The sequence below is a fragment of the Mobula hypostoma genome, chromosome 2 (genome assembly GCF_963921235.1).
Source record: "Mobula hypostoma chromosome 2, sMobHyp1.1, whole genome shotgun sequence".
Lineage (NCBI taxonomy): Eukaryota > Metazoa > Chordata > Chondrichthyes > Myliobatiformes > Myliobatidae > Mobula > Mobula hypostoma.
The window spans coordinates 21,925,067-21,952,589 of NC_086098.1; the positions used below are offsets into that span (position 1 = coordinate 21,925,067).

The window sequence follows — 27,523 nt, forward strand, 5'->3', positions numbered from 1 at the left end:
ACTCATCCTTCATAGCCATGGCGACAGTAGAACTTGGGCATATGGTGGTACCTGGCGCCCACATATTTGGGTTCCACACACAACCTGATGCGGCCACACACAACCTGATGCGGCCACACACGAAGCTGGCCAGCAGGATGAGGGCGACCTTGGGAACATTTTTGCCCCATTGTCCAGGGACTTTTGCATGGTGGCCCGTCTGACCTGCTGCTCATACGACCATCCACCACCTGTTCCCATGGCCTCATGTGATCTTGATCGGAGGACTAAGCATGTGCTATGCTTTTGTGTTGTGGTGTATTAAAATTTTGTGAATTATTGGATGAAAGTCTGAACAAATCCATGTGAGACTTTTTGTGAGCTCACGACATGTAAGGTGTCAAGGTGTCTGTACAAGTTAAACACTGTTAAACATCGTTAACATCTAATGCTTGCTGATAGCAGCTGGACTCTTCCTTGGCCTCAGGCACAAGTGGCATCAGGATGTCTGTCGATGAACACAAGTTACTTGAGTGAAAAAGAAAATGCTGAGTTGGTGGCACGAGGATGAAAGACCGAAGAGCTTATTTGTCTTTGTGCGTCTCACAAAGCTTGTGGACTGAACCCCTATTTATTGAGGCATATTTCTCTCGGTTCTTGGGACTTCACTTAGACCAAAGAATCGCGATTGATCCGGCGCCTAGGACCCAGACATAGGGTGGTTTCATGAGTCAACAGCAACAATCAAGTGGAGAATACGAATCGTGAGCCCTGAAATCTTTGTAGCTTACTATGTAGCATTCTGTGTGGTTTATTTGTGCTTTCTATTCTATGATAATAAATCAGGCTTAAGCTACTTTGTTGTGCTTGTGTGCTTATTGCCACATCTCTTGGACACTTGAATTGGTTTGGGTTTGATCAACCCTGCCCATCACAACCTTGCCTGAGGGTGACCTGCAGGCTAACAGAGGGAATGAGCGCCTTACACCTCCTTTGGGAGAAGCATAACTCCACCCCGAACAATGCTGCAGAGCTATCATTGATTACCCTTATCCTACAGCATACTACACAAGCTTAGTAAAATAGAGGGCTATGGGTAACCCTAGGTAATGTCTAATGTAAGGACATGTTCGGCACAGCATTGTGGGCCAAAGGGCCTGTATTGTGCTGTAGGTTTTCTATGTTTCTACATTTCTAAGCATAAACACAAGCAACATGTGATTTTGAAAGCTATTTTTCATTCACATCTTCAAAAGGTGTCACCTCAGAAAGACGGTATCCATCATTAACAGCCCCATCACTCAGGACATGGCCTCTTCTTATTGCTACTGTCAGGGGGGAGGTACAGGAGCCTTCGAAGGCTCACTTTATTGTCAGAGTATGCATGCATAATACAACTCTGATAAAACAGCTTCTTCCTCACCACAACCAGAATTCTGAGGGGACAATGAACCAAACCATGAACACTACCTCACTATTTTTGCACTATTTATTTAATTATGTATATTTCTTATTGTAATTTATAGTTTTTTAATGTGCTGCAAAACGACAAACTTCATGACATATCCTGGTGGTAGTAAACCTGACTCAGATTCTGAGCACGATGGCCCTGAGCCACTGCCTGCTTTGAAAGTCCAACCACTACGCATTTTTTTTTTGGAAAGCACTGGTCTGTGGGGTTGGTAGTGAGAACTGGGTCCAGTGTAAAGTGGAACTGTACCAATGGGCCTGTCAGAAATTTACTGACAAATAGATATTATGATGATCTCTGATAATAATGGCATCAGGCCAATGCCCCAAAGTGAAGCTTACTTCTACCATCTGTTATCTATTATTGATTCCACCTCATAGAAACTGTTACATGTGCGTACATGTATAAGGGCCCAATGTATCAATTAATAATGTGGATGGATAAATATTAAGTATTTTACAGCCACTGAAAATAAAACCATGTGAGTTATATAATAATTTTGTGCAAGAGGCAGAATTACTGGTACCAAATTTACATTATATTTTCCAGCAGGAAACCCAATAGGCAGCCAGGACAGAGCCCACTGTGACTTTGTGCTCAGATGAGAAGTGTAAATAATGTGTAAGGTGACATTTTTTTTGTTTTATTGAAGCAGAGCTGCACGTTTACTGGGAAGGGCTCATTCATTCCACTATGCAACAGAGTAGTAGGGTCATGGGACTGTCAATGGGACCCTCTTTATCTAGTTGGAATGATTCTTCGAGCACGTATCAACTTCAATGCAATTTTATTCGAATTAAGTGACGATTTTCAGCGGTGAAATTTAGGTAATAAAATCAAGTAAATTCTCTGTAAACACATCAATGTTCCGTCTGTCAAGCGTTTTTAAGGCATTTAAATTTAAACGAATTTATATTTTGAACACTTTAATCTGCATACAGAAACAACATAAATAATGGTTTTAATGCGTATACAATACTATTACGCCACATCTTCCAATGTTAAGTGGGCACTGGTAGTTTTTTTTATGATCTTTATTCCCCGGAGAGAGAGAGAGAGAAAAAATAAAGGATTGTGAGGAGTTGTTTTATGTAATGAATAAGCTGGACATTAGGGTTGGGTTCGACGGGAGCAGGTGGTGCCGTTCAATCTCTCTCCTCCATTGTACGCCCAGGTTCCCCATGAAATTACATCAAGTCACTTTCACCACCACCTCCAGCACTGACGTAAACCTGATAGGACGCGGCAGCAGGGCGCCGAGTCATTGAGACGAAACAACACACAAACACACACACACACACACACACACATGCACACGGGTGAAAGAGATGTACAATACGACTGGGACAGCATCACTTCGACATGGATCCTTCCAAGCAACCGCATGAACGCATTTCTCCTGAAATGCAATAAAATAATCGCCGAAAATTCAAATACATCTTACTGCAGGGTGCCGCATTGCCTGGATGATGGTAGGAATCGTATCCTGCAATGTGGTGGCTGTTGTATTGATCTGAGGTACATTTATCTACTCCTCGCGTGTTAGTTAGCCGGATATCTTCGCGGCTGGGCTACAGCGACCGTGGTCGATCCTGTACGTTTTAATGCACATTTTTTCCCGATCGTGTTACTGAAATCGCACGGTTCTGTGGGGGAAATTAACAGCTAGGATGATGATCGGAAGCTAAAAGGCAGGTTGGCTGCCTGTTCGCTGCACGGATCTGCACTGACATACCCTGCGTGTCTAACAGAGGGAGCGGGAGAACAATGACTCACTTGCAAGCAGGGCTTTCGCCAGAAACTCTGGAGAAAGCCAAACTGGAGCTGAATGAGAACCCAGACACCTTACACCAGGACATCCAGGAAGTAAGAGATATGATCATCACCCGGCCAGACATCGGCTTCCTTCGGACTGACGATGCTTTCATCTTAAAGTTTCTACGAGCCCGAAAGTTTAACCATTTCGAGGCGTTCCGTCTCCTGGCTCAGTACTTCGAGTATCGCCAACAGAACCTGGACATGTTCAAGAACTTCAAAGCCACTGATCCGGGAATCAAACAGGCACTGAAAGATGGCTTCCCTGGAGTGCTTTCTAACCTGGATCACTATGGCAGGAAAATCCTGGTCCTCTTCGCTTCCAACTGGGATCAGAGCAGGTACAAAGCTACATGCAGTACATCCACCTGAAAAGTGCCACAACCCTAACCCCCATCCCCTTTCCTTCTCCTCGAAATAAAACAGCATTGGATCTAATTATATCAAATTTAGCTTGAATGTCCGGAAACATTTTTCCTCTGGTATTAGTCTCTACCGAGAAATATACCAGTTATTAGGACCCGCTTATCATGAAACAAATAGATGGTGAAATATCCAAGCAGTCCTTTGGTTTTGAACCTCGAGACGACAATTATACATTTATTATGGATTATTACATTTATCCTTAACCTGTGCATGCTAATAACAGGACACGTTTCTATAAATGACACATTACAACACTTGTTTGCCAATTAAATTGTGACTGATTTATGAATCAAAGAAAAAAAATCCCCAGAGGACATCTTCAGGGTAGTGTCAATTATCACCACCATCATATCATGATTATTTTTTCCAAGTGCAAAATTTGTTAATGAAGTTACAAGTATCAAATAACCGCTGGTAATAAAAACCAAAGCCGAGGAATTTGCTCTACATTTGAGCTCAGAATCGGGTCGAGAGGCAATGGGGCATGACAGTGGGGATGGAGAAGAGGGTCGGGAGTGCAAGGACTAAAATAAACATATTTGAGTGCTTATCTGTAAGCGATATTGATACAAAAATTATTTCAATATATAATTTGATTGAAGGTTTCTGCATGAATTTCCAATGGTCACCATGTTAGGTAATGCTATTTCCAGATTGGACAATGATATACATGTAACCTACGTAGGTGAGGAGGATATATACAATAATAGTACTGAATATAATTAAGAAAAAATCTTTTGAAGGACTTTAATAGCATAATGTTTTATATTATGCAGGAACAAGTAGGTATTATGTTTTCGCTTTCTCCATTCCACTATATGCTATGAAACTTGGATTTTGGCACATTTCACATACTAAGGGGACAATAGTTTAACAGGATGACAGCTATGGAAATCTAGAACTTCTCAGGATATAAGTAAAAGTTAAATTAACATCAAAATTTGTTTTCAACATAGCTGTGTATAAAAGCTGGTTTGGATTTAACCTTTATTGCATCAAATTTCTGAATAAAATATAAAAATACAAAAACATACAAAATGTAAAACTGAAATAAATATAATTTAATCACACTGTGTATAAAATGAGGCCGTATGCTACATAGTTACCAGAACACTTAAGTGGAGCCTTATGTTGATTAAGGCTTTATCAGTTTCTAGAAACTTCTGTAATCTTATGGGTTTTATTGCAAATCAATAGGCCATAAATTTATGAATTATTCCTATATTAAATACATTGAAAATCTTGAGGCATTTCCATTTCCAGAGTTATTATTTGCAAACATGTTTTTGTAATTTGCTTATCACTGAATATTGCATATCGGCAAACCTACTCCCACAGTTTGTCAATTTTGTTGATGGTTTGGACAGGTGGACTCAGGCAAAGACATAATGAACTATTAAATAATATGTAACCCATCATAAATGGGTTAAAATCTAGGAATGTCCATTTTGCGTGTTCTGCTATAACTTGCAGAGTATTATGATAGTTTATAATAGAAGATGAATCCAGCCAAATTAAGACTACAGATTACAATGTAAGATTTTCTTAGTGGGCTAATTGTGGCGGTCAGTCTGATGTAAATTAAAAGTGAATATTATTAGAAGTAATGCAATCTCTTTTGAAAAATAAAGTTTATCATTAAAGTATGATATATGCAAACTAAACTGTAGCTTACATTTTAAAAAATGCAAAAACATGGGAATATTTAGCCAACTCTTATGGACTCAACTATCAGTTCCTGGAGCTGTCTGTAAGGAGTTTGTACAGTACATTTTCCCTATGACCAGTGTGCTTCTGCCGGGTGCTGTGGTTTCCAAAATCCTATGGTTAGGGTTAGGCTTAGTGAGTTTGAGGGCATGCTATGTTGGCGTGAAGTGTGGCAACAGTTGTGGGTTCCCCCTATCACAATTCTTGGATTGTGTTGGTCATTGACACAAACAACATATTTCGCTTTATCACTCTTCACCTCATGTTCCCAATATGTTTTGCTTATTTATTTATTCTAATTATTTGTTTGTTTTGTTGTTTCCTTGTATTTACCATATTTTCCCACAAGAAAATGAATCTCAGGGTTGTGTATGATTATATTAATGTATTTTGATAATAAATTTACTTTGAACACTGTGCTTGCAACAGTCATTGCAATTGATGTAATTGGTTCCAAAATTCAATGAATTTTATATATTATCATAATAATTATAAAATTAAATTGCTGTACTTTTCAAAAAACTCCGGTTTTGAATTAGCCATTTAGCTCCATTATATTCCTGTATCACAGCAATTATGCAGTTAAATCTAAGCATCTGTTCCTTTTTCCTCTTTAAGTATAGTAACAGAAATTATTTATACTACTGCAGCTGGGCCCAAGTCATTAATCTTCTCAGCTCATCTTCAGGGTCTTGAACTCTGTCTTTTTATTGTACATTTTTGGGAAATGGATACTGCTGGCAATGCTGACACCTATTATCCATCTCTAAGTGTTCCTGGCCTGATTGACTTGCCAGACCCTTTCAAGGCAGTGATATATCAATCACTCTCATGGATCTGCAGTGATGTATGCAAAAGCACAGTAAGGATGGCAAACATGCAGGTAGATTGGGAAAATCAGGTTGGTGCTGGATTTCTGGAGGGGCAATTTCTAGAGTGCATACGAGATGGCTTTTTAGAGCAGCTCCTGGTTGAGCCCACTAGAGGATCCATTATTCTCAATTGGGTGTTGTGCAATGAACCAGAATTGAATAGAGAGCATAAGGTAAAAGAACCCTAAGGAAAAAGTGATCATAATATGATCAAATTCACCCTGAAATATGAGAAGGAGATGCTAAAGTCAGATGTATCAGTATTACAGTGGAGTAAAGGGAATTACAGATGCATGAGACAGGAGTTGGCCAGAAATTATTGGGAAAAAAAAATCACTGGCAGGGATGACGGCAGAGCAGCACGGGCTGGAATTTCTAGAAGTAATTCAGAAGGCAGAGGATATATACATCCCAAAAAGGAAGAAATATTCCAAAGGACAGATGACACAACCGTGGCTAACAAGAGCAGTCAAAACTAACATAAAAGCCAAAGAGAGGGCATATAATAGAGCAAAAATAAGAGGGAAGTTAAAGGATTGGAAAGCATTTAAAAACCAACAGAAAGCAACTAAAAAAGTAATTAAGAAGGTAAAGATGGAATACAAAAGTAAGCTAGCCAATAATATTAGAGAGGATACCAAATGTTTCTTTGGATACATTAAGTGTAAAAGGGAGGTTGGAGTGGATATCAGATCACTGGAAAACGATGGCAGAGAGGTAGTAATGGGGGACAACGAAATGTTGGATGAACTGAATAAGTATTTTGCATCAGTCTTCGTAGTGGAAGACACCAGCTGTGTGTTGGATGTTCCAGGTGTCATGGGTCATGAAACATAGAAACATAGAAACATAGAAAATAGGTGCAGGAGTAGGCCATTTGGCCCTTCGAGCCTGCACCGCCATTTATTATGATCATGGCTGATCATCCAACTCAGAACCCAGCCTTCCCTCCATACCCCCTGACCCCTGTAGCCACAAGGGCCATATCTAACTCCCTTTTAAACATAGCTAATGAACTGGCCTCAACAGTTTGCTGTGGCAGAGAATTCCACAGATTCACCACTCTCTGTGTGAAGAAGTTTTTCCTAATCTCGGTCCTAAAAGGCTTCCCCTCTATCCTCAAACTGTGACCCCTCGTTCTGGACCTCCCCAACATCGGGAACAATCTTCCCGCATCTAGCCTGTCCAATCCCTTTAGGATCTTATACGTTTCAATCAGATCCCCCCTCAATCTTCTAAATTCCAACGAGTACAAGCCCAGTTCATCCAGTCTTTCTTCATATGAAAGACCTGCCATCCCAGGAATCAATCTGGTGAACCTTCTTTGTACTCCCTCTATGGCAAAGATGTCTTTCCTCAGATTAGGGGACCAAAACTGCACACAATACTCCAGGTGTGGTCTCACCAAGGCCTTGTACAACTGCAGTAGTACTTCCCTGCTCCTGTACTCGAATCCTCTCGCTATAAATGCCAGCATACCATTCGCCTTTTTCACCGCCTGCTGTACCTGCATGCCCACTTTCAATGACTGGTGTATAATGACACCCAGGTCTCGTTGCACCTCCCCTTTTCCTAATCGGCCACCATTCAGATAATAATCTGTTTTCCTATTTTTGCCACCAAAGTGGATAACTTCACATTTATCCACATTAAATTGCATCTGCCATGAGTTTGCCCACTCACCCAACCTATCCAAGTCACCCTGCATCCTCTTAGCATCCTCCTCACTGCTAACACTGCCACCCAGCTTTGTGTCATCCGCAAACTTGGAGATGCTGCATTTAATTCCCTCATCCAAGTCATTAATATATATTGTAAACAACTGGGGTCCCAGCACTGAGCCTTGCGGTACCCCACTAGTCACCGCCTGCCATTCTGAAAAGGTCCCGTTTATTCCCACTCTTTGCTTCCTGTCTGCTAACCAATTCTCCACCCACACCAATACCTTACCCCCAATACCGTGTGCTTTAAGTTTGCACACTAATCTCCTATGTGGGACCTTGTCAAAAGCCTTTTGAAAATCCAAATATACCACATCCACTGGTTCTCCCCTATCCACTCTACTAGTTACATCCTCAAAAAATTCTATGAGATTCGTCAGACATGATTTTCCTTTCACAAATCCATGCTGACTTTGTCCGATCATTTCACCGCTTTCCAAATGTGCTGTTATCACATCCTTGATAACTGACTCCAGCAGTTTCCCCACCACCGACGTTAGGCTAACCGGCCTATAATTCCCCGGTTTCTCTCTCCCTCCTTTTTTAAAAAGTGGGGTTACATTAGCCACCCTCCAATCCTCAGGAACTAGTCCAGAATCTAACGAGTTTTGAAAAATTATCACTAATGCATCCACTATTTCTTGGGCCACTTCCTTAAGCACTCTGGGATGCAGACCATCTGGCCCTGGGGATTTATCTGCCTTCAATCCCTTCAATTTACCTAACACCACTTCCCTACTAACATGTATTTCGCTCAGTTCCTCCATCTCACTGGACCCTCTGTCCCTTACTATTTCTGGAAGATTATTTATGTCCTCCTTAGTGAAGACAGAACCAAAGTAATTATTCAATTGGTCTGCCATGTCCTTGCTCCCCATAATCAATTCACCTGTTTCTGTTTGCAGGGGACCTACATTTGTCTTTATCAGTCTTTTCCTTTTTACATATCTATAAAAGCTTTTACAGTCCGTTTTTATGTTCTCTGCCAGTTTTCTCTCATAATCTTTTTTCCCCTTCCTAATTAAGCCCTTTGTCCTCCTCTGCTGAACTCTGAATTTCTCCCAGTCCTCAGGTGAGCCACTTTCTCTGGCTAATTTGTATGCTACTTCTTTGGAATTGATACTATCCCTAATTTCTCTTGTCAGCCACGGGTGCACTACCTTCCTTGATTTATTCTTTTGCCAAACTGGGATGAACAATTGTTGTAGTTCATCCATGCAACCTTTAAATGCCTGCCATTGCATATCCACCGTCAATCCTTGAAGTGTCATTTGCCAGTCTATCTTAGCTAATTCATGTCTCATACCTTCAAAGTTACCCCTCTTTAAGTTCAGAACCTTTGTTTCTGAATTAACTACGTCACTCTCCATGTGAAGTGTATGAAGTTACCATAATTAGTGATAAGGTTCTTGGGAAACTGAAAGGTCTGAGGTAGATAAGCCAACCTGGACCAGATGGTTACACCCCAGAGTTTGAAACAGGTGGCTGAAGAGATCATGGAGGCATTAGTAACGATCTTTCAAGAATCACTAGATTCTGGAATGTTTCTGGAACACAGAAAAATTGGAAATGTAACTCCACACTTCAAGAAGGGAGAGAGGCAGAAGAAAGGACACTATAGGCCATCTAATCTGACTTCAGTGGTTGGGAAGATGTTGGCTTATCAAGGATGAGGTCGCAGGGTATTTGGAGGCACATGATAAAATAAGTCATAGTCAGTGTGGTTTCCTCAGGGGAAAATCTTGTCCGACAAATCTGTTGGAATTCTTTGAAGAAATAATAACCAGGATAAACAAAGGAGAGTTAGTTGTTGTCCTGTACTTTGATTCTCAGAAGGCCTTTGACAAGGTGCCACACATGAGGCTGCTTAACAAGCTATGAGCCCACGGTATTACTGGAAAGATTCTAGCATGCGTAAAGCAGAGGCTGATAAGCAGGAGGCAAAGAGTGGAAATAAAGGGAACCTTTTCTGGCTGGCTGCTGGTTGCTGCATTCCACAGGGGTCTGTGTTGGGACGGATTCTTTTTACATTATATGTCAATGATTTGGATGATGGAATTGATGAGTTTGTTGCAAAGATTGCAGACAATATGAAGACAGGTGGAGGGGCAGGTAGTTCTGAGGAAGTAGAGAGGCTACAGACGAACTTAGACAGATTAGAAAAATGGACAAAGAAATCGCAGATGGAACATAGTGTCAGGAAGTGTATGGTCATACACTTTGGTGGAAGAAATGAAAGGGTTGACTATTTTCTAAATGGAGAGAAAATACCAAAAACTGAGATGCAAAGGGACTTGGGAGAGCCCTTGTACAGGATTCCTGAAAGGTTAATTGGCAGGTGAGTCTGTGGTGAGGAATGCAAATAGATAGATGAATAAATAATTTATTGATCCCAAAGTAAATTACAGTGTCACAGTAGCATTACAAGTGCACAGATATACAAATATTAGAAGAGAAGTAAAAAAGAATAAAAAATGAGTTGCCTCAAACAGTCTAACAGGAGGGAGTCATCTCTTCCCCAGCTATAAGTTGACTCATTATAGGGCCTAATGGCCGAGGGTAAAAATGACCTCATATTGCTTTCTTTGGAGCAGCACATTTGTCTTAGTCTGTTATTAAAAGTGCTGCTCTGTTCAGCCAAGGTGGCATGCAGAGGGTGAGAAACGTTGTCCAGAATTGCTAGGATTTTCTGTAGGGTCCTTTGTTCTACCACAGCCTCCAGTGTGTCCAGTTTGACTCCTATAACAGAGCCAGTCTTTCTAATCTGTTTATTGAGCCTGTTGGCATCACCCGTGTTGATGCCATTGCCCCAGCACACCACCGCATAGAAGATTGTACTGGCGACAACGGACTGGTAGGACATGTCTGAAGGAGAGGCCTGCATATTCCAAAGGACCTCCGTCTCCTCAGGGAGTAGAGGTGGCTCTGGCCATTCTTGAATACAGCCTCTGTGTTAGTGCTCCACTTATGCCTGTCATCCGGGTGCTTACATAGTACTTGTAGGTCCTCACCACATCCATGTCCTCACCATCAATAGTAACAGGGAGCAGTGCAGGCTCAGTCTTTCCAAAGTCCATCTCCATTTTACTGCAGTGTCAGCGTCCATTTCAAGTGGACTAGAATATAAAAGTAAGGATGTAATGCTGAGTCTTTATAAAGCACTGATGAGGCCTCACTTGGAATACTGTGAGCAGTTTAGGGCCCCTTCGAAAGGATGTGAGAAAACTGGAGAGGGTTCAAAGGAGGTTGACAAAAATGATTTCAGGATTGAATGGCCTGTCATATGAAAAGCTTATGATGGCTCTAGACTGTATTCACTGGAATTCAGAAGAGTGAAGGGTGACCTTATTGAAACATATCGAATGGTGAAAGGCCTTGATAGAGTGGATGTGGAGAGGATATTTCCTATGGTGGAAGAGTCTAGGGCCAGAGGACATAGCCTCAGAATAGAGGGGCATCCTTTTAGAATGGAAATGAGGAAGCATTTCTTTAGCCAGAGAACAGTGAGTCTGTGGAGTTCTTTGCCACAGGTAGCTATAGAGACCAAGTCTTTATGTATATTAAAGGCAGAAGTTGATAGATTTTTGATTGGTCAGGGTATGATGAGATATGGGGAGAAGGGAGGAGATTGGGGCTGAGAGGAAAAATGGATCAGCCATGACTAAATCACTTCATTCTGTTCCTATATCTTATAGTCTAAATATTCTTCCTGGAAAGATATTAGTGGGCATTTAAACAGTTCTGTGGTAACTATGATTAGTATTAAATTTTAAGGCTAAATTTATTTGATTAGTTACATAGAAATTCACCAAATACCAGGGTGAAGTTCAGTCTCAGATCTTGGATCAAGAGTTTCGGCAACTTTGTGTTAATCAGTCCAAATTACTAATCAGTAGAAACAGCAGCACAGAGGTTAGCGCAGTGATTTACAGAACCAGCGACCACTGATTGGGGTTCGGTTCCTGGGGTTGTCTGTAAGGAGCTGGTAGTTTCTCCCCATGGCGATATGGGTTTCCTCTGGGAACTCTGATTTCCAAAAATGTACGGTTATTTTATTTATTTATTTCGAGATACAGCGTGGAGTTGACCCTTCTGGCCCTGTGAGCCACAACGCCCCAGCAGCTCCCAACCCGACAACCCTTAACCTAGTCATAGGACAATTTATAGTGACCTGTTAAGCTACCTCGTAAGTCTTTGGACTGTGGGAGAAACTGGAGCACCCAGGGAAAGTCCACGCGTTTCGCAGGGAGGACGTGCAGAGACACCTTATAGAGGACTCTGGCACCCTGAGCTGTAGTAGCTTTGCATTAACCGCTATGCTACCGTTGTGCCCAAAATTACACGCCAACAACTCACCAACCCTAGCCCACACATCTTTGGAATGTGGGAGGAAACCCCACACAGGCCTGGCAGAAAGTACAATCTCCTTACGGACAGTTGTGGGACTCGAACCCTGATCGGTGATCGCTGGTGCTGTTAAACGATTTTGCGAACCATTCTGCCATAATGCTGCCTTCAACATTAGGCTTAGTGAGTTGTGGGCATGCTATAGTACGCTGTCTCTGGAAGCATGGCAACACCTGCCGGTTGCCCTCGGACTGTGTTGGTCATTGGCACAAACAACACATTTCGCTGTGTGTTTCGATGTACATGTGACAAATAAAGCTAATCTTGCTAATCATTATACTTTATACTTTATTGTCGCCAGAGAATTAGTACTAGAACGTACAATCATGACAGCGATATTTGAATCTGCACTTCACACTCCCTGGATTACAAATATTAAATATTAAAAATATTAAAATTAGTTAAAATTAGTAAATATTAAAAATTTGAATTATAAATCATAAATAGAAAATAGAAAAATGGGAAGTAAGGTAGTGCCAAAAAAACGAGAGGCGGGTCCGGGTATTTGGAGGGTACGGTCCAGATCTGGGTCAGGATCCGTTCAGCAGTCTTATCACAGTTGGAAAGAAGCTGTTCCCAAATCTGGTCGCACGAGTCTTCAAGCTCCTGAACCTTCTCCCGGAGGGAAGAGGGACAAAAAGTGTGTTGGCTGGGTGGGTCGTGTCCTTGATTATCCTGGCAGCACTGCTCCGACAGCGTGCGGTGTAAAGTGAGTCCACGGACGGAAGATTGGTTTGTGTGATGTGCTGTGCTGTGTTCACGATCTTCTGCAGCTTCTTTCCATCTTGGACAGGGCAACTTCCGTACCAGGTTGTGATGCACCCTAGAAGAATGCTTTCTACGGTGCATGTATAAAAATTAGTGAGGGTTTTAGGGGACAGGCCAAATTTCTTTAGTTTTCTCAGGAAGTAAAGGTGCTGGTGGGCCTCCTTGGCAGTGAACTCTGCTTGGTTGGACCAAGTCAGGTCATTTGTGATATTGACCCCAGGAACTTAAATTTTTTGACCTGTTCCACTTGTGCACCACCGATGTAAATTGGGTTGTGCGGTCGCTACTCCTTCTGAAGTCAACAACCAATTCCTTCGTCTTGCTGACGTTGAGGGATAGGTTATTGTCTTCGCACCATGCCACCAGGTTCTTAATTTCCTCTCTGTACTCAAACTCATCATTACCCGAGATACGGCCCACAATTGTTGTGTCATCAGCAAACTTATATATTGAGTTTGATGGAAACTTAGCTACACAATTATGTTGCTAGAGTCACGTTCTCTAGTCATACGTATATTCTAGCATCTAACTTTATGCTTTAATTGTTGCAGTACCCTGTTCTGCTGGTATCAAAGTCTATCATCAAGTACTGTACCAGCCTTATCTCTAGTGTTCAGTTCTGGTTCATATGTGTGAAATAAGAGGAAAGAGCTTGTAGTTTAAATCTTGAATGCTTTGCCTGCAGGGATGTCGGAGACAACTTCTACCACAGCCTTCAAAAAGGAATTAAGTGCTGGAAGAAATAGTGCAAGGTTATGAACAAAAGATGACATAGGGGAGGTATACTGTTAGAGAGCTTGTTCAGATATGAGGGGCTAACTGGCCTCCTTTAGTGCTGGAACCTTTCTACAATCTTTACGATTCTCTGATGTCCTGCAGCATCCTTGGATACTCTTCTGAGCTATATACATGTCCAGTATTCCTGTGCTGTTTCTGCCTGCCACAGTCTCATCATTTTGGATTCCTGTTGTTCACATTGCACCTGGTTTAGCACCCCATAGCTGTCAGCATATACATGGCCTACTTACTGACTTTTAATTAGTAAGTTATAAAGAAAGCATGGAGAGGTTATATTAAATTTATGTTGAAACCTGATTCGTTTACACTTTGAACTGTGCACTGTTTTGGTCTTCATGCATAAAATGATCTGGAGGAATTGGAGAGAAGTTACCAAAAAGATTAATAAAGTGAACTGGAAGAATACAGTATACGTACCAGGAATGGTTGGGCTTTTCCCAAGAAATGAGAAGGCTGGTGGTTAATCTGTCAGAGATTGTTAAAATTGTTGAAATGTTTGCAAGTGTAGAGATAGAGAAGATGCTTACAATTGAAGGGAGATCACAGAAGCAGGAATGCTGGATATGTACTGCATATATCAGCAGAAATTCTAATAAGATATTCAAGAGGAGATCTTTTACTTTGGCTTGATAAATGTTATTGAACTCCCCACTACAGGGAATAGCAGAGTCATGAAGCATAAATACCTTTAAGGGGAGCCAATAAATTCATGGATAAGAAAAGAATGGGAAGTATTGATGGGGAAGATAAAGTAGTTCCTCAGCTGATGCATAATCATTGGCATGGTTTAATTGGGTAAAATTCCTGTTTCTATGTTGAACATTTACTTTAATTTCTATAAGAGTTCTGAATAACCGAAAAACAAGATATGTTTCAAAACCCATCATTCCTACCATTAACTTACATCCACATTTTACTGCTCGGATTGTCTCAGTCAGACTTTAATGTTAGGATGACCTGATCTGCAATTCATTCTTAACCTGAATTCTGTTCTTAACTAAACTCTGCTAATCCAAATCCTGTGCTTTTGTGAAATCATCTAATACCTTCTCCATCAGTGTCTTGATCTCAAAATTCCCTGTTTCATTTACATGTCCTTGAATTGCTCCTGCACTAATATTTCACCCTCATGCAATCTGAGGAAACACTCCAGTACATTTTCAATTCTGTTCTGAAGAAAGGTCTCAGCCTGAAACGTCCTTTCCACTGATGCTGCCTAGCCTGCTGAGTACCTCCAGCATTTTGTGTGTGTTGTTCAATTCTAGACTTTTGTGTAATATCCTTCCTTTCTTTACACCTTCTACGGCAGAAACCTCCACCATCATAGTCACTCTTTAGAAATGTTTTCTTGCTAAAACCCACTAGTTAATTTCACTACAACATTCTGCATATAGAAATGTTTTCTCAGCGTTGCTTTTTAAACATTTATCCAAGTCATTTATATGAAGCAACATTCTAAAGGACAGCACATATGAACATACAAAGTGTGGGAATGAATGCTAAAGAGTATTGGTTACTTTACTGATTTGTGATCATACTTCATCCAGTGTAGTAGCAAAAAAATTGATCCAAAGTCAAAACAAAACAATTGCCGCCAGCCTTGCCCCAGATGAAGTTGTTATATTTGCGTGACTCGCTGTCAGCTCCAATGGAATGATCGTTCCAAAGAGTCAAATCCTTATTCGATCCTTTATTAGCAATTAGCAAACATACATTCTTGAAGTGATATTAAACAATATTAAGTGGTCAGCAAAACTTTGACCTCTGTGGTCCCAAGCCACAAACTGACATGAAATAAGCAAGAATATGAAACTTATTCCCTTCACTTTTACCACGCCTTCACTCATGTGACTTGTTACCATAATAGACATAATAAATGCAGAGCATGGAATACATGGCTTCTACATTCCATCCCCCAATTGTTATGCTATAATAATTACAACTACATAAAGACATGAAATCTCAACATTTACACAAATGTCTTCTTTTGGTAAGCAGTTTATCCTGGAATGTGACTTTCTCCTGCCGAACCAATTTGTCCCTCTTGATTGCATTCAGGAAAATCTGTCTTGAATCGCAGCTGCCAAACCTCATCCAAGTACAAAACTAAAGTCCCATGAACTGTCAGCTCTGGCTGAGTGTAATCTCTTCCACCACCATAGTCCACTTTCAATCATCTATTTACAGTCCAACCTAGCATTGTTCTGATTGCACAGGGTCCATCATTAACATTGTGAGTCACTTGCAGTGGCTCTGGTGCCTTGGATACATTCATCCCTATCAACAGCCCCTAATTTCTGAATCAATTTCTGGCAAATAAACATGGTTCAGGTGAGACTATTCCTGAAGAACTCTCTGATGATACTGTTCCTGTGGTAAACAGGCATACATCCCTGTATATAGATGTTAGGCAGTTCACAATAGTTTTCACTATCCAAGCCAGCCACTTTCAATCCTGAAATGACCTAGCCACTGACCACGTTCTCTTGACCCATGATGCATAAGAGAATGCATGTTCCTTTTCCTGTCAGGTTGAGTATGTTCATAAGGCTCACTGCTGTGCGTCCTTGACTTAGGAAAGCGTGAGTAACCACCGTCTTGCACTTTTATTAGACTTCACCTGAACTGGAATTATAGATTCAAATTCAAAGATTCAAAAAACCTTATTGTCATTCTAACCATACATCAGCTCTGCAGGGCAGAATGAGACAGCGTTTCTCAGGGGCAGTGCAACCATAACATAACAAACGCAACACTAAATAATAATCAGAACAATAAATAGTAAAACACAACAGCCACAAGTCAGTTAAAATCAGTTATAAGTGTCCAGTGCAAGTTAAAAGTGTCCAAAGCAGAGTCAGGTGGAGCAGCTATTTAGCAGTCTGACTGCCTGTGGGAGGAAGCTGTTTAGTAGCCTTGTGGTTTTAGTTTTGATGCTCCTGTAACGCTTGCCTGATGGCAGAAGAACAAACAGTTCATGGAGAGGGTGTGAGGGGTCTTTAATGATGTACCGTGTCTTCTGGAGGCATCGTCTCTGAAAGAGGTCTTGGACAGAAGGTAGGGAGACCCTAATAATCTTCTCTGCTCCCCTAACCACCCTCTGCAAGGCTTTTTTGTCGACAGCACTGCAGCTGGAGTACCAGGTTGTGATGCAAAAGGTCAGCACAGTCTCAACCAAGCCTCTGTAGAATGTAGTTAAGATGTTAGTGGGGAGTGATGCTTGTTTAAGCTTCCTCAGAAAGTGCAATCTCTGCTGGGCCCGTTTCACAATCCCAGTGGTGTTCCTGGACCAGGTGAGATTGTCCGAGATCTGCACATTAGAAATTTACAATCATGGTCACCAGCCCCTGCAAGACCATCAGGTACCAGGGTGGTACTCACTGCTACGTTTGCTTCATTCATGGCTCGTTCTGAATCTGTACCCTTTTCATCAGTGCTGGGCTGTTTCGTTTTCACTTTCTACAGTAGCCAAGTAGTAGCAAAGCTACCTTACCTTGAGAATGAGTTTGTTATCCAGGTTTTTTCACACCTCGACTTCCGGCAATGTAACTTTGTATACTTTCCCAAACTCTGGATGTGCAACAATCTTTACTTGCCTTTCAATAAAGTCAACAATGTCAACAAAATTAACCTTCCAGTTGTGTCTTTTTTTGCGGCTCATACACCACCGATCTCCATTGTTTTCTAAGCTCAGGAGGCAATCTATCTATGATAACCGACATGTTAGCAGGCATGTTCAACTCATACATACCCTGCATGTCTTCTAAGGCATTTCAACAACTTCTAAGAAAAAGACCGTGGTCTTGAACAGCCTTCACATCTTCTGATTTGATAGGTGGCAAGAAAGAGTCTACTCCATGTAGGCCGCAGCCAGGATCTGCTCATCACCAAAATTCTCCTGTAGTAAGGCTTGGCCTTTCCATGTCCTTGTGGCCTCCAGCGTGGCATTTAGGCCGTTATCATCTGAAATATGAATATCATCATACTGTCAATCAATGTTCTTAGAAACTCCTTGTGCTACTGGATATGGCGTCGGTTCAGAGTACCTCCTTGGTGCAGGCTGAGAGGCTTTGGGATTCAAATTCATGGTTTATAGACATTTGTTTCTCTAATGTATCCACCTTGATATTGAGGATGTGATTTTCTCTGTGCAATGTCAACATAGGAACTCTCAGCAGAGTACAGCTCTACTAGAGCACCTTTAGCACCCACGGCACTTGAAGCCCTTAGCACTTCAGCTCCGGCCATCTTGGATGCAACTTCTTCTTGCAACTTAAGCTGCTCTTCATCTCTTCGAAGCTGTCCCACCTCCAAGGCGTGTTTATCCCACAGTATCTGTGTCTTGGTAATAACTAAGCCAAATCAGCCTCCATTTTAATGTGTAGCAAGGTGATATCTTTCTACGGATATATTTACAAATGGGGCATCTTTCTAATGACAGAATATACTCCATGCACCTCAGACACGCTGTCCTTAGTGTTTACACCATCCTGTAACTTATCAGTTGTCACAGCTTGTTCCTTGACATCAAAAATATTTTCATTTCCCCCAGGGAACTGCCTATTATCACAACCTTTCCAGTCCAGCAATTGGACACAGCAACATTTCACCACTTCAAAATTATGTTTCAAATCCAAATACATAGCATGAAACAACAAAGCAGGTCATACTTTTCACTAGTTGCTCCAGGCTGGTCTGAATGCTGATGTTCATTTGGTACAACTGTTGAAATGTTTGCTGATAAAATGTAATGTCAAAAAATAGATACGAAATCAAAGCAACACAACTGCTACCAGCCTGTGAACTCAGACGGAGTTGTTATACTTCAGCGACTCATCGTCAGCTCCAAAAAAAAAGATTTTTCCAATGAGTCAATCCTTTATTCAATCTGTTATTAGCAATTAGCAACATGCAGTCTTGAAGTGATATTAAGTAGTATTGTGGTCAGCAAAGATATGACCTCTGCTGATGCCAAGCTACAAAATGCTGTGCAATAAGCAATAATGCGAAACTTATTCCTTTTGCTTTTTAACCATGCCTCCACTAATGTGACTAGTAGTTATCACAATACACATAGTAAATGCACAACACAAAATACATGGTTCCTACATAAAGCAACATTCCAAAGATTTGAGATCATATTTAATCTGTTATTTTACAGCTGACAAGCATTTTCAAAGTAAAATTATTATCCATGTATGTATATGTCACTGTATACTACCCTGAGATTCATTTTCTTGTGGTATTCACAGTAGAACAAAGAAATACAATTGAATCAATGTGAAACTATACACAAACAAAGACTGGCAGGCAGCTAATGTGCAAAAGAAGGGAAGCTATGCAAATACATTAATTGATTAATTGATTAATTCATTTATTCATTCATACCGAGAGCATGAGAGGTCGAGTCCTTAAAAGCGAGTCCATAGGTTGTGGAGTCAGTTTATTATTGAGGTGAGTAAAGTTATCCTGCTGGATCAGGCTCTTGATGATCAAAGGGTTCCTGAACCTGGTGGTGTGGGACCTGGTTTCAAAAATTAAAGATGAAGGATATTTAATTCTTTTAATTCTTTCTTTACCACTTGCTATTACTACAACCAATACAACAATTGTTTTGCTGATTAATGCACAAACAACTGATAAGTAATTTACAGTGATTCCACCTGAGTTCAGATGGTCAATAATTTGTTAGGAAAATCACTATGTATTTTAATCCCTAAAGACGCAGAGATGTAAAATGTAAGAAGGTAGAAATTTCCAAAAACTGAAATCCCAGTCCTGACCCATGCATTGTACACTCAGTGGCCACTTTATTTGCACACGTTAATGCAAATATCCGATCAGCCAGTCATGTGGCAGCATCTTAATGCATAAAAGCATGCGGACACGGTCAAGAGGTTCAGTTTTAGTTCAGACCAAACATCAGAATGGGGTAGAAATGTGACCTAAGTGACCTTGACTGTGGAGTGATTGTTGCTGCCAGACAGGGGTGGTTTGAGTGGCTCAGAGGCTGCTGGCCTCTTTGGATTTTCATGCACAGCGATCTCTAGGGTTTACAGAGAATGGTGCAAAAAAAAACCCAAAAAACTTCCATGGGAAGTTCTATGGGAAAAAATGCCTGGAGGGGAATGGCCTGACTTGTTCAAGTTGGCAGGAAGATGGCAACAGAAGAGCATTTCTGAACGCACAACATGTTGGACAATAAAGTTGATGGTTTCCAAAAGCTGAAAACCACAAACGTATGCTCATTACAGAGGATGTACCTAATAAGGTGGCCACTAAATGAATGCTGATTCATCCACTGTGATGTTTGATTCATCCCACAAAGTCTTGCAATGACTAATTGATCCCAGGAATGAAGATCAGTAAGGGATAGCTATTAAATATTGGTCTCATTTGTAAAACCTACATCACATGAGTGATTAAATCAATTCGAGCTATGATTGTTCATTCTGCCCCTTAAGCTAAATTATGACTTTATGGTATCTGATAAAACACGTAGTAGCAAGTTGGCAAGACTTTTGCATCTCCCTTGATTTTTATTACCATTTTATATCATTACACAAAATTAAAATCAACCCCTTGGTGTCTGAAACTGTAGTTAAATGATTTACGGAAAGGAAAATCCTTTATGAGCAAAATATTGGCAGAAAAATATAACTGAAGTCATGGTAGTGTTTATAACTAGCTAGTTTGGACTATGACGATCTTAAAGAGAATCAAAATACACGTGCTACATTTGTGGGCTATTTGCACAGTGCAACGTTTAGTAGAAGTGTTGGTATTTGTGTGGAGCTGAGAAGGAGGTCTAAGTGTTCACTCTGGAGTTCTGGCTGAAGGAATTTGTAAATGTTTCATCTTCCTTTTCATTGGCACATTGGGTTTTACTATGACTGAGGATGAAATGAGGATTGGATGGGCACACTGCTCTTGTTGGTTATTTAAATGTCTTTCATCATTCACGCAAACCGAAAATATTGCAATATTTATAATAAAAATCAGAGAAGGAAAACATGGGATACAAGCACTTGGCGGGTCAAGCATGAATGGTGTCATTACAAATCTGACTGGGCCTGTTCTATCCTCAAAGTCTTTGTATTTTATATCCACGTTGAAAACCTGTGAATGGTTAATGCATCTGCAGATGAAATTAAAATAGGAAATATTGTAGGTAGTAAAGAAGGATATTAAGAATTACAGCGGGATCTTGATTAACTGGGTAAATGGGCCCAGGAATGGCAAATGGAGTTTAATTCGAATAAGTGCAAGGTTTTGGGAAGTCAGACCCAGGGAGGAATTTTATAGTGCAGAGTAATGGCCCAGGTAGTGTGGTATATCAGAGGGATTTAGGAATACAAACATATAGTTCTCTAAAAGTGGTATCACAGGTAGAAAGGATAATGAAGAAGACTTTTTTGATGTATTGCATACAATGTGCTGGAGGATCTCAGCAATCCAGGCAGCATCAATGGATGGGAATAACCAGTCGATGTTTAAGCTGAGACCCTCTAGCACGTTGTGTGTATTGCTCTAGATTTCTAGCAACTGCAGTACCTCTTGTGTCTATAATCTTCTGACGCCAGCCTACATCAGTCAGGGCATTGTGAATACAAGTTGGTATGTTATGTTGCAGTTGTACAAGACTTTGGTCATGCACACTTAGGGTACGGGAAAATGCCATTAAACCGGAATGAATGCAGAAAAGGCCTGTCAGAATGTAGCCAAGAATAGAGGGACTGGGTTATAGGGAGAGGTTGGCAAGCCATGACAATATTCCATGGAGCATAAGAGATTAAGGTAGAGATAAGTAAAATGATGAAGAGCATAGATATGTAGTATCCTGGTTAAGATTTCTACTGCTCTGCTGTGAAGTATTTTATTTTAACAGTTTATGTAAAAGCAGTGTGACTTGCTGGTAAGAATGTTTTGGTTTCAGCTAAAGATAAGGAGCCATGTTGTCCAACTTAGAAGTGTTCTGTCAACCAATCAGGATTGTGGAATGGGTGAGAAGATCCTACAGAGCAGGGCGGGAGGGATTCCTGAATGACAATATTTTGGTTTTGGGTTTTTTGGTGGGAGGTGTGAGGAGAAGAGCATCAGAGAAAATGCCTGGAGCATCCCATGTCTGAAGGGGGGACCCTGTTTGGAAGGAGGGTTTTGTGAGATGGAAGATTCTAAGAACGGAAGTTCTACCTGTGATTGGTGATGAGAATTCAGTGCTGTGAGTAACAAAATACACCCAGCTACTACCTAAATGAGCTCCAACATATATGTGAACATTTAGACTGGTTTAACTGTAATGGTCCCTCTTATTTTTCTTTCTTTTCTCCATTAACTGTTTGGTAAAGTTGAAAATTGGTAAATATACTTTCTCTATAACTTTATGCTGGTGTGTAATCTGTCATTTCTGCATTACCAATAACTGTTTATGAGCAGTACTTCCACAGCATTCACTCAAATGGAAGTTCCTTTAATCGGAACATCCTGATGTTCCTGTTTGGTACAACCCCAAATCATACTGACCCTAGGCATATACTGCTTATGAAAGGTGGCCTTCTCACCGCTGAGTCAGGTGACTGTTAGCAGAGTTAGCTCTGGTGAGAGAGTTACATTTATGGGGGCTTGTTCGGGATCTTAGATGCTATGAAAATGCTGTTTACAGATTGATTAAGTGGTTTATTTGTGTGTTTAAGCCAGTGTTTAAACTAGTGTTTGGGAAAAATAAGATGATTCTTAAATAAAGTACATTATTATGGGTGCTGTGGTGATTAAGGTTTGACAAAATTCAAAGTGGTTGGCTATAAGTCATGCTTGTGTTGTGAGTCCCTGATGAATTGCTACTCAGAGTGCTGAGTTCTGTAAAAGTATTGGGGAAAATTACATTGAATGAACGATGTTTCGATCAATTAGCTAGCAAGAATGTTATGTTATTCTAAACTACCAATGCTGCCCGATAAGATCAGGGAGCCTGGAGAGTTGGGGCCATGAGCAGTTGATATTTTTAGAGAAGTGCGGAATGTATCTGAGAATGAAGGCTTTAAAGACAAGTTGTTCTCGTTTCTGCGAAGACAGGGAAAGGAGTTGTCTGATATGAAAGGTCTAATAGGCCCTTCTGCAGTTGATTTAAATTCTGAGCCGGTTTCAGAAATTAAATTGCCGGTTGATAAATGCCAAACTGTACCTGTGGAGAGCCAAAGTTATCGTAGGTTCAGGGTGTTCTCTGGAGTCAAGCCCACCCTCAGTGGGGAGGAGTAATATGAGTCTAGGGCAGAGCAGACATCTCAGTTACTGGATGAGTGGTAGTTCTCGGATAATATGAAAGAAACAGTGACTGATAAAGAATTTAAAAGGTCTGGCTGCTGAGGTGGTAAGGCCCTTAAAGGCAAAAAACCCTATGGTCACATTTGCGGGCTACATGCAAGCATTAGGCAATGTTTTTGGTAAAATGGACAGTGAATCTTATGATGAAGTGTAGGTACTCATTCCAGGAGAAAGGGGAAAACTTTCCACCTACATTTTCAGACTAGGGAGATAGCTGCATTGCTTCTGCCATAAGGGGCCTTTCAACTGGCTGGGATAAATCAATTAAAGACGTGGCATGTTGTGAAGGATGCGCTGTCACATTATGTGATTGCTTTAAGCATTCGAATGACTCACAAGATGCATCCCGCTCCATCGTTTGTTGAGCTGATCGGAGAAGTAAGAGAGGAGGAAAACATGATGGAGGAGCAGAAGACCTCCACCAGTCAGGCAATATCCTCAGTAATAGCCTTTGTTGCTGAAGTGATCCCCAATGCCACACAAGTGGGGTTTCTGGCAGATGAAGTGAAAGCCCTGCACATTGAGATATCTCAGTTGACGTCGGCTAGTGCTGCCACCAAGCATGACGTCCGACAGGGAATCTGACCCATCTTGAGGACATAATGAGTGCAGTGGATAGAGGGGAACAGGTGGATGTCGTATCTTGGATTTCCAGAAGGCGTTTGATAAGGTGCCGCACAAGAGACTTATAAATAAAATACGGGTGCATGGAGTCGGAGGAAGTGTATCGGCATGGATAGTGAATTGGTTAACCAATAGAAGGCAGCAAGTTGGTATAAATGGGTGCTTCTCCGGTTGGCAGTCGGTGGTGAGTTGGGTGCCACAGGGATCAGTGCTGGGCCCGGAGATTTTTACCATGTAAAAATCACCAGTAATGATGATGATTTGGAAGAGGGGACTGAGTGCGGCATAACAAAATTTGCTGATGGCATGAAACTGAGTGGAAAAACAAATTGTACAGAAGATGTGGAGAGTCTGCAGAGGAATATAGATAGGTTAAGTGAGTGGGCCAAGGTCTGGCAGATGGAATACAATGTTGGTAAATGTGAGATCATCCACTTTGGAAGGAATAATAGAAGAGCAGATTATTATTTAAATGGTGAAAGATTGCAGCATGCTGTTGTGCAGAGGGACTTGGGAGTGCATGTTCATGAATGGCAAAATGTTGGCTTGCAGGTACAACAGGTTACTTAGAAGGCAAACGGAAAGTTGGCCCTCTTTGCTAGAGGGATTGAATTCAAGAGCAGGAAGGTCATGCTGCAACTATACAGGGTACTGGTGAGGCCGCGTCTGGAGTACTGTGTGCAGTTCTGGTCTCTATACTTAAGGAAGGATATACTGGCTTTGGAAGCAGTGCAGAGGAGGTTCACCAGGTTGATTCCAGGGATGAAGGGGTTAATCTATGAGGAGAGATTTATTTGCCTGGGACTATACTCTGGAGTTCAGAAGAATGAGAGGGGATCTTAAGGAAACATACAAAATTTTAAAAAATAAGATAGAAGTAGGAAAGTTGTTTCCATTGGTAGGTAAGACTAGAACCAGGGGACATTGCCTCAAGATTCAGGGGAGAAGATTTAAGATGGAAATGAGGTGAAACTGTTTTTCCCGGAGAGTGGTGAATCTGTGGAATTCTTTGCCCAGAGAAGCAGTTGAGGCTTCCTCACTAAATATATTTAAGAAACAGTTAGATAGGTTTTTACATAGTAAGGAAATGAAAGGTTATGGGGAAAGGGCAGGTAGATGGAGCTGAATTTACGGACAGATCAGCCACGATCTTATTGAATGGCGGGGCAGGCTCGATGGGCCAGATGGCCTACTCCTGCTCCTATTTCTTATGTTCTTATGTAGTAAACAAAGGGATACTGTTGATGGGAGTCTTTTGACGAGAGAAGTGACCGTTATTTTCTGCTACAAATGTGGAGAGGATGGGTATTTCAAGCAGGAGTGTGAAGAACAGGAAAATCTACAGAATGTAATCCAGCAGTTGCTTAAACTGAAAAGCAAGTTGGGAAACTTCAGAAGGTCCCATTACGGGTATGGCCTGGCCTTTCGGAGAGAGTCCGTTCCAGTGCATCAAAGGGAAACACTAAAGTGCAAAACCTTTTTCCTGAAGGTTAAGTGGGATCAAGCTCTGGGGTATCCATACGCTAGATCCATACTTGACACAGGTTCTCAAGTTACTCTGCTCTACAGATCCTTTTTCAATCGGTATTTGATGCATTTACCATTGACACCACACAGTGCGCCGGAAATCTGGGGCCTTAGTACTGATGACCGCCTGTATCATGGTTACTTGTGATTGAAACAGGAGATTTTGGAAGGAGATATTGGAGTAGCTGAGGCCCTTCATACATTAGTGTTGATCCGGCTGAAACAGGTGAGGTTTGCACTATTGTGGGAATGAATATTCCCATTGTGAGAAGGCTCATGGGAGCATGCAAAGAGAGAAAGGGAGAGAATTTTTTGAAAACTTTGTCCACTCACTTGGTGTTCAGAACTGCTTTTGAGAAGGTGCAAGTTTCTCCCAAGCAGGATGATGAGCGTAAACGTGGAACTGCACGGTACACCCAGTCCAAACCCATCATGCTACATCCTGGAGAAGTAGCTAGAGTGACGGGAAACCCCAAATTCCCTGGAATGCCCGATGCTGAGGCTGAACTGGTGGGTGCTCCGGAGTGTTGATGAGACCTGGACTGCAGAAATCTTTGGCCACACAAGCAGGATGACAGTGATGGTCAGGAACACCTCGGAGAGGAAGATTACCCCCAGCGTGGGATGCTGATGGCTCATTTTTTCGCAGTGAGGGTAATACCTAGTTTTCTGGTGAGTAAACTGGGATAGAGACAGTCTTCTGGATTGGGAAAGTTAATAGCAAAGTCATTCAGCTTTGGTGACCCCCTGGTACCAGAGGAATGAAAAGAAGACTAATTGAGAAGATGTTGAAGCTTGAATACGTGTTTTCTACTGTCGAGTTTGATGTAGGTTGCTTTAAGAGTACTTGCCACACAATTAGAGTGAAGGAGGGGACCCTGTTCAAAGAGAGGTCTTGAGGGTTAGCACCCCATGGAGGTGGACAATGTTCGGCAGCACCTGCTGAAACCGAAGGAAGCTAGAATTATTGACTTGAGAAGTCCCTATACGTCACCCATAGTGGTGGTGAGGAAGAAGAATAGGAAGGTATGGATGTGTGTTGATTATCAGACACTGAACAGGTGAATGGTCCCAGACAAATATACTGGTCCGCGGATCAAGGATGCTCTGGCCTGCTTGAGTGGACAAAATGATTCAGTATGTTGGATCTACCGAGTGGGTATTATCAGATACCAATGAATGAAGCTGATAAAGAAAAGATGGCATTCATATGCCTGCAACCCACACAAAATGCTGGAGGAACTCAGCGGGCCAGGCGGCATCTATAGGAAAAAAGTACAGTCGATGTTTCGGGCCGAAACCCTTTAGCAGGACTGGAGAAGAAAAGGTGAGGAGCAGAAAAGATGAGGGATAGAGAGGGCGGAAAAAGGGGAGGAGGGGTGGCATTACTGGTCAGGGATACTATTACAGCTACAGAAAGGGTGGGTAATGTAGCAGAATCCTCTTTTGAGTCAATATGGGTGGAAGTCAGGAACAGGAGGGGAGCAGTTACTCTACTGGGGGTATCCTATAGGCCCCCTGGTAGCAGCAGAGATACAGAGGAGCAGATTGGGAGGCAGATTTTGGAACGGTGCAAAAATAACAGGGTTGTTATCATGGGTGACTTTAACTTCTCTAATATTGATTGGCACCTGCTTAGTTCCAAGGGTTTAGATGGGGCAGAATTTGTTAAGTGTGTCCAGGATGCATTCCTGTCACAGTATGTGGACAGGCCAACTGGGGGAATGCCATACTAGATCTAGTACTAGGTAATGAACCGGGTCAGGTCACAGATCTCTCAGTGCGTGAGCATCTGGGGGACAGTGACCACCGCCCCTGGCCTTTATAATTATCATGAAAAAGGATAGAATCAAAGAAGACAGGAAAATTTTTAATTGGGGAAAGGCAAATTATGAGGCTATAAGGCTAGAACTTGCAGGTGTGAATTGGGATGATGTTTTTGCAGGGAAATGTACTATGGACATGTGGTTGATGTTTAGAGATCTCTTGCGGGATGTAAGGGATAAATTTGTCCCGGTGAGGAAGATAAAGAATGGTAGGGTGAAGGAACCATGGGTGACAAGTGAGGTGGAAAATCTAGTCAGGAG

The 27,523-nt window shown here is 41.5% G+C and overlaps 1 protein-coding gene across 3 annotated transcripts in view; it reads left to right on the forward strand.

Annotated features, from left to right (window-relative positions):
- Positions 1-2,744: 2,744 nt before the first annotated feature.
- Positions 2,745-27,523, forward strand: part of clvs2 (clavesin 2) — a 141,747-nt gene continuing 116,968 nt past the window's right edge. For all 3 annotated transcript variants that reach the window (XR_010016209.1, XM_063034061.1, XM_063034056.1), the window contains exon 1: positions 2,745-3,606. Coding sequence is in view for 2 of the 3 variants with exons in the window: in XM_063034061.1 (XP_062890131.1) it covers positions 3,218-3,606 (389 nt within the window). In the remaining variant the exon portion in view is untranslated. The remainder of the gene's footprint in view (positions 3,607-27,523) is intronic.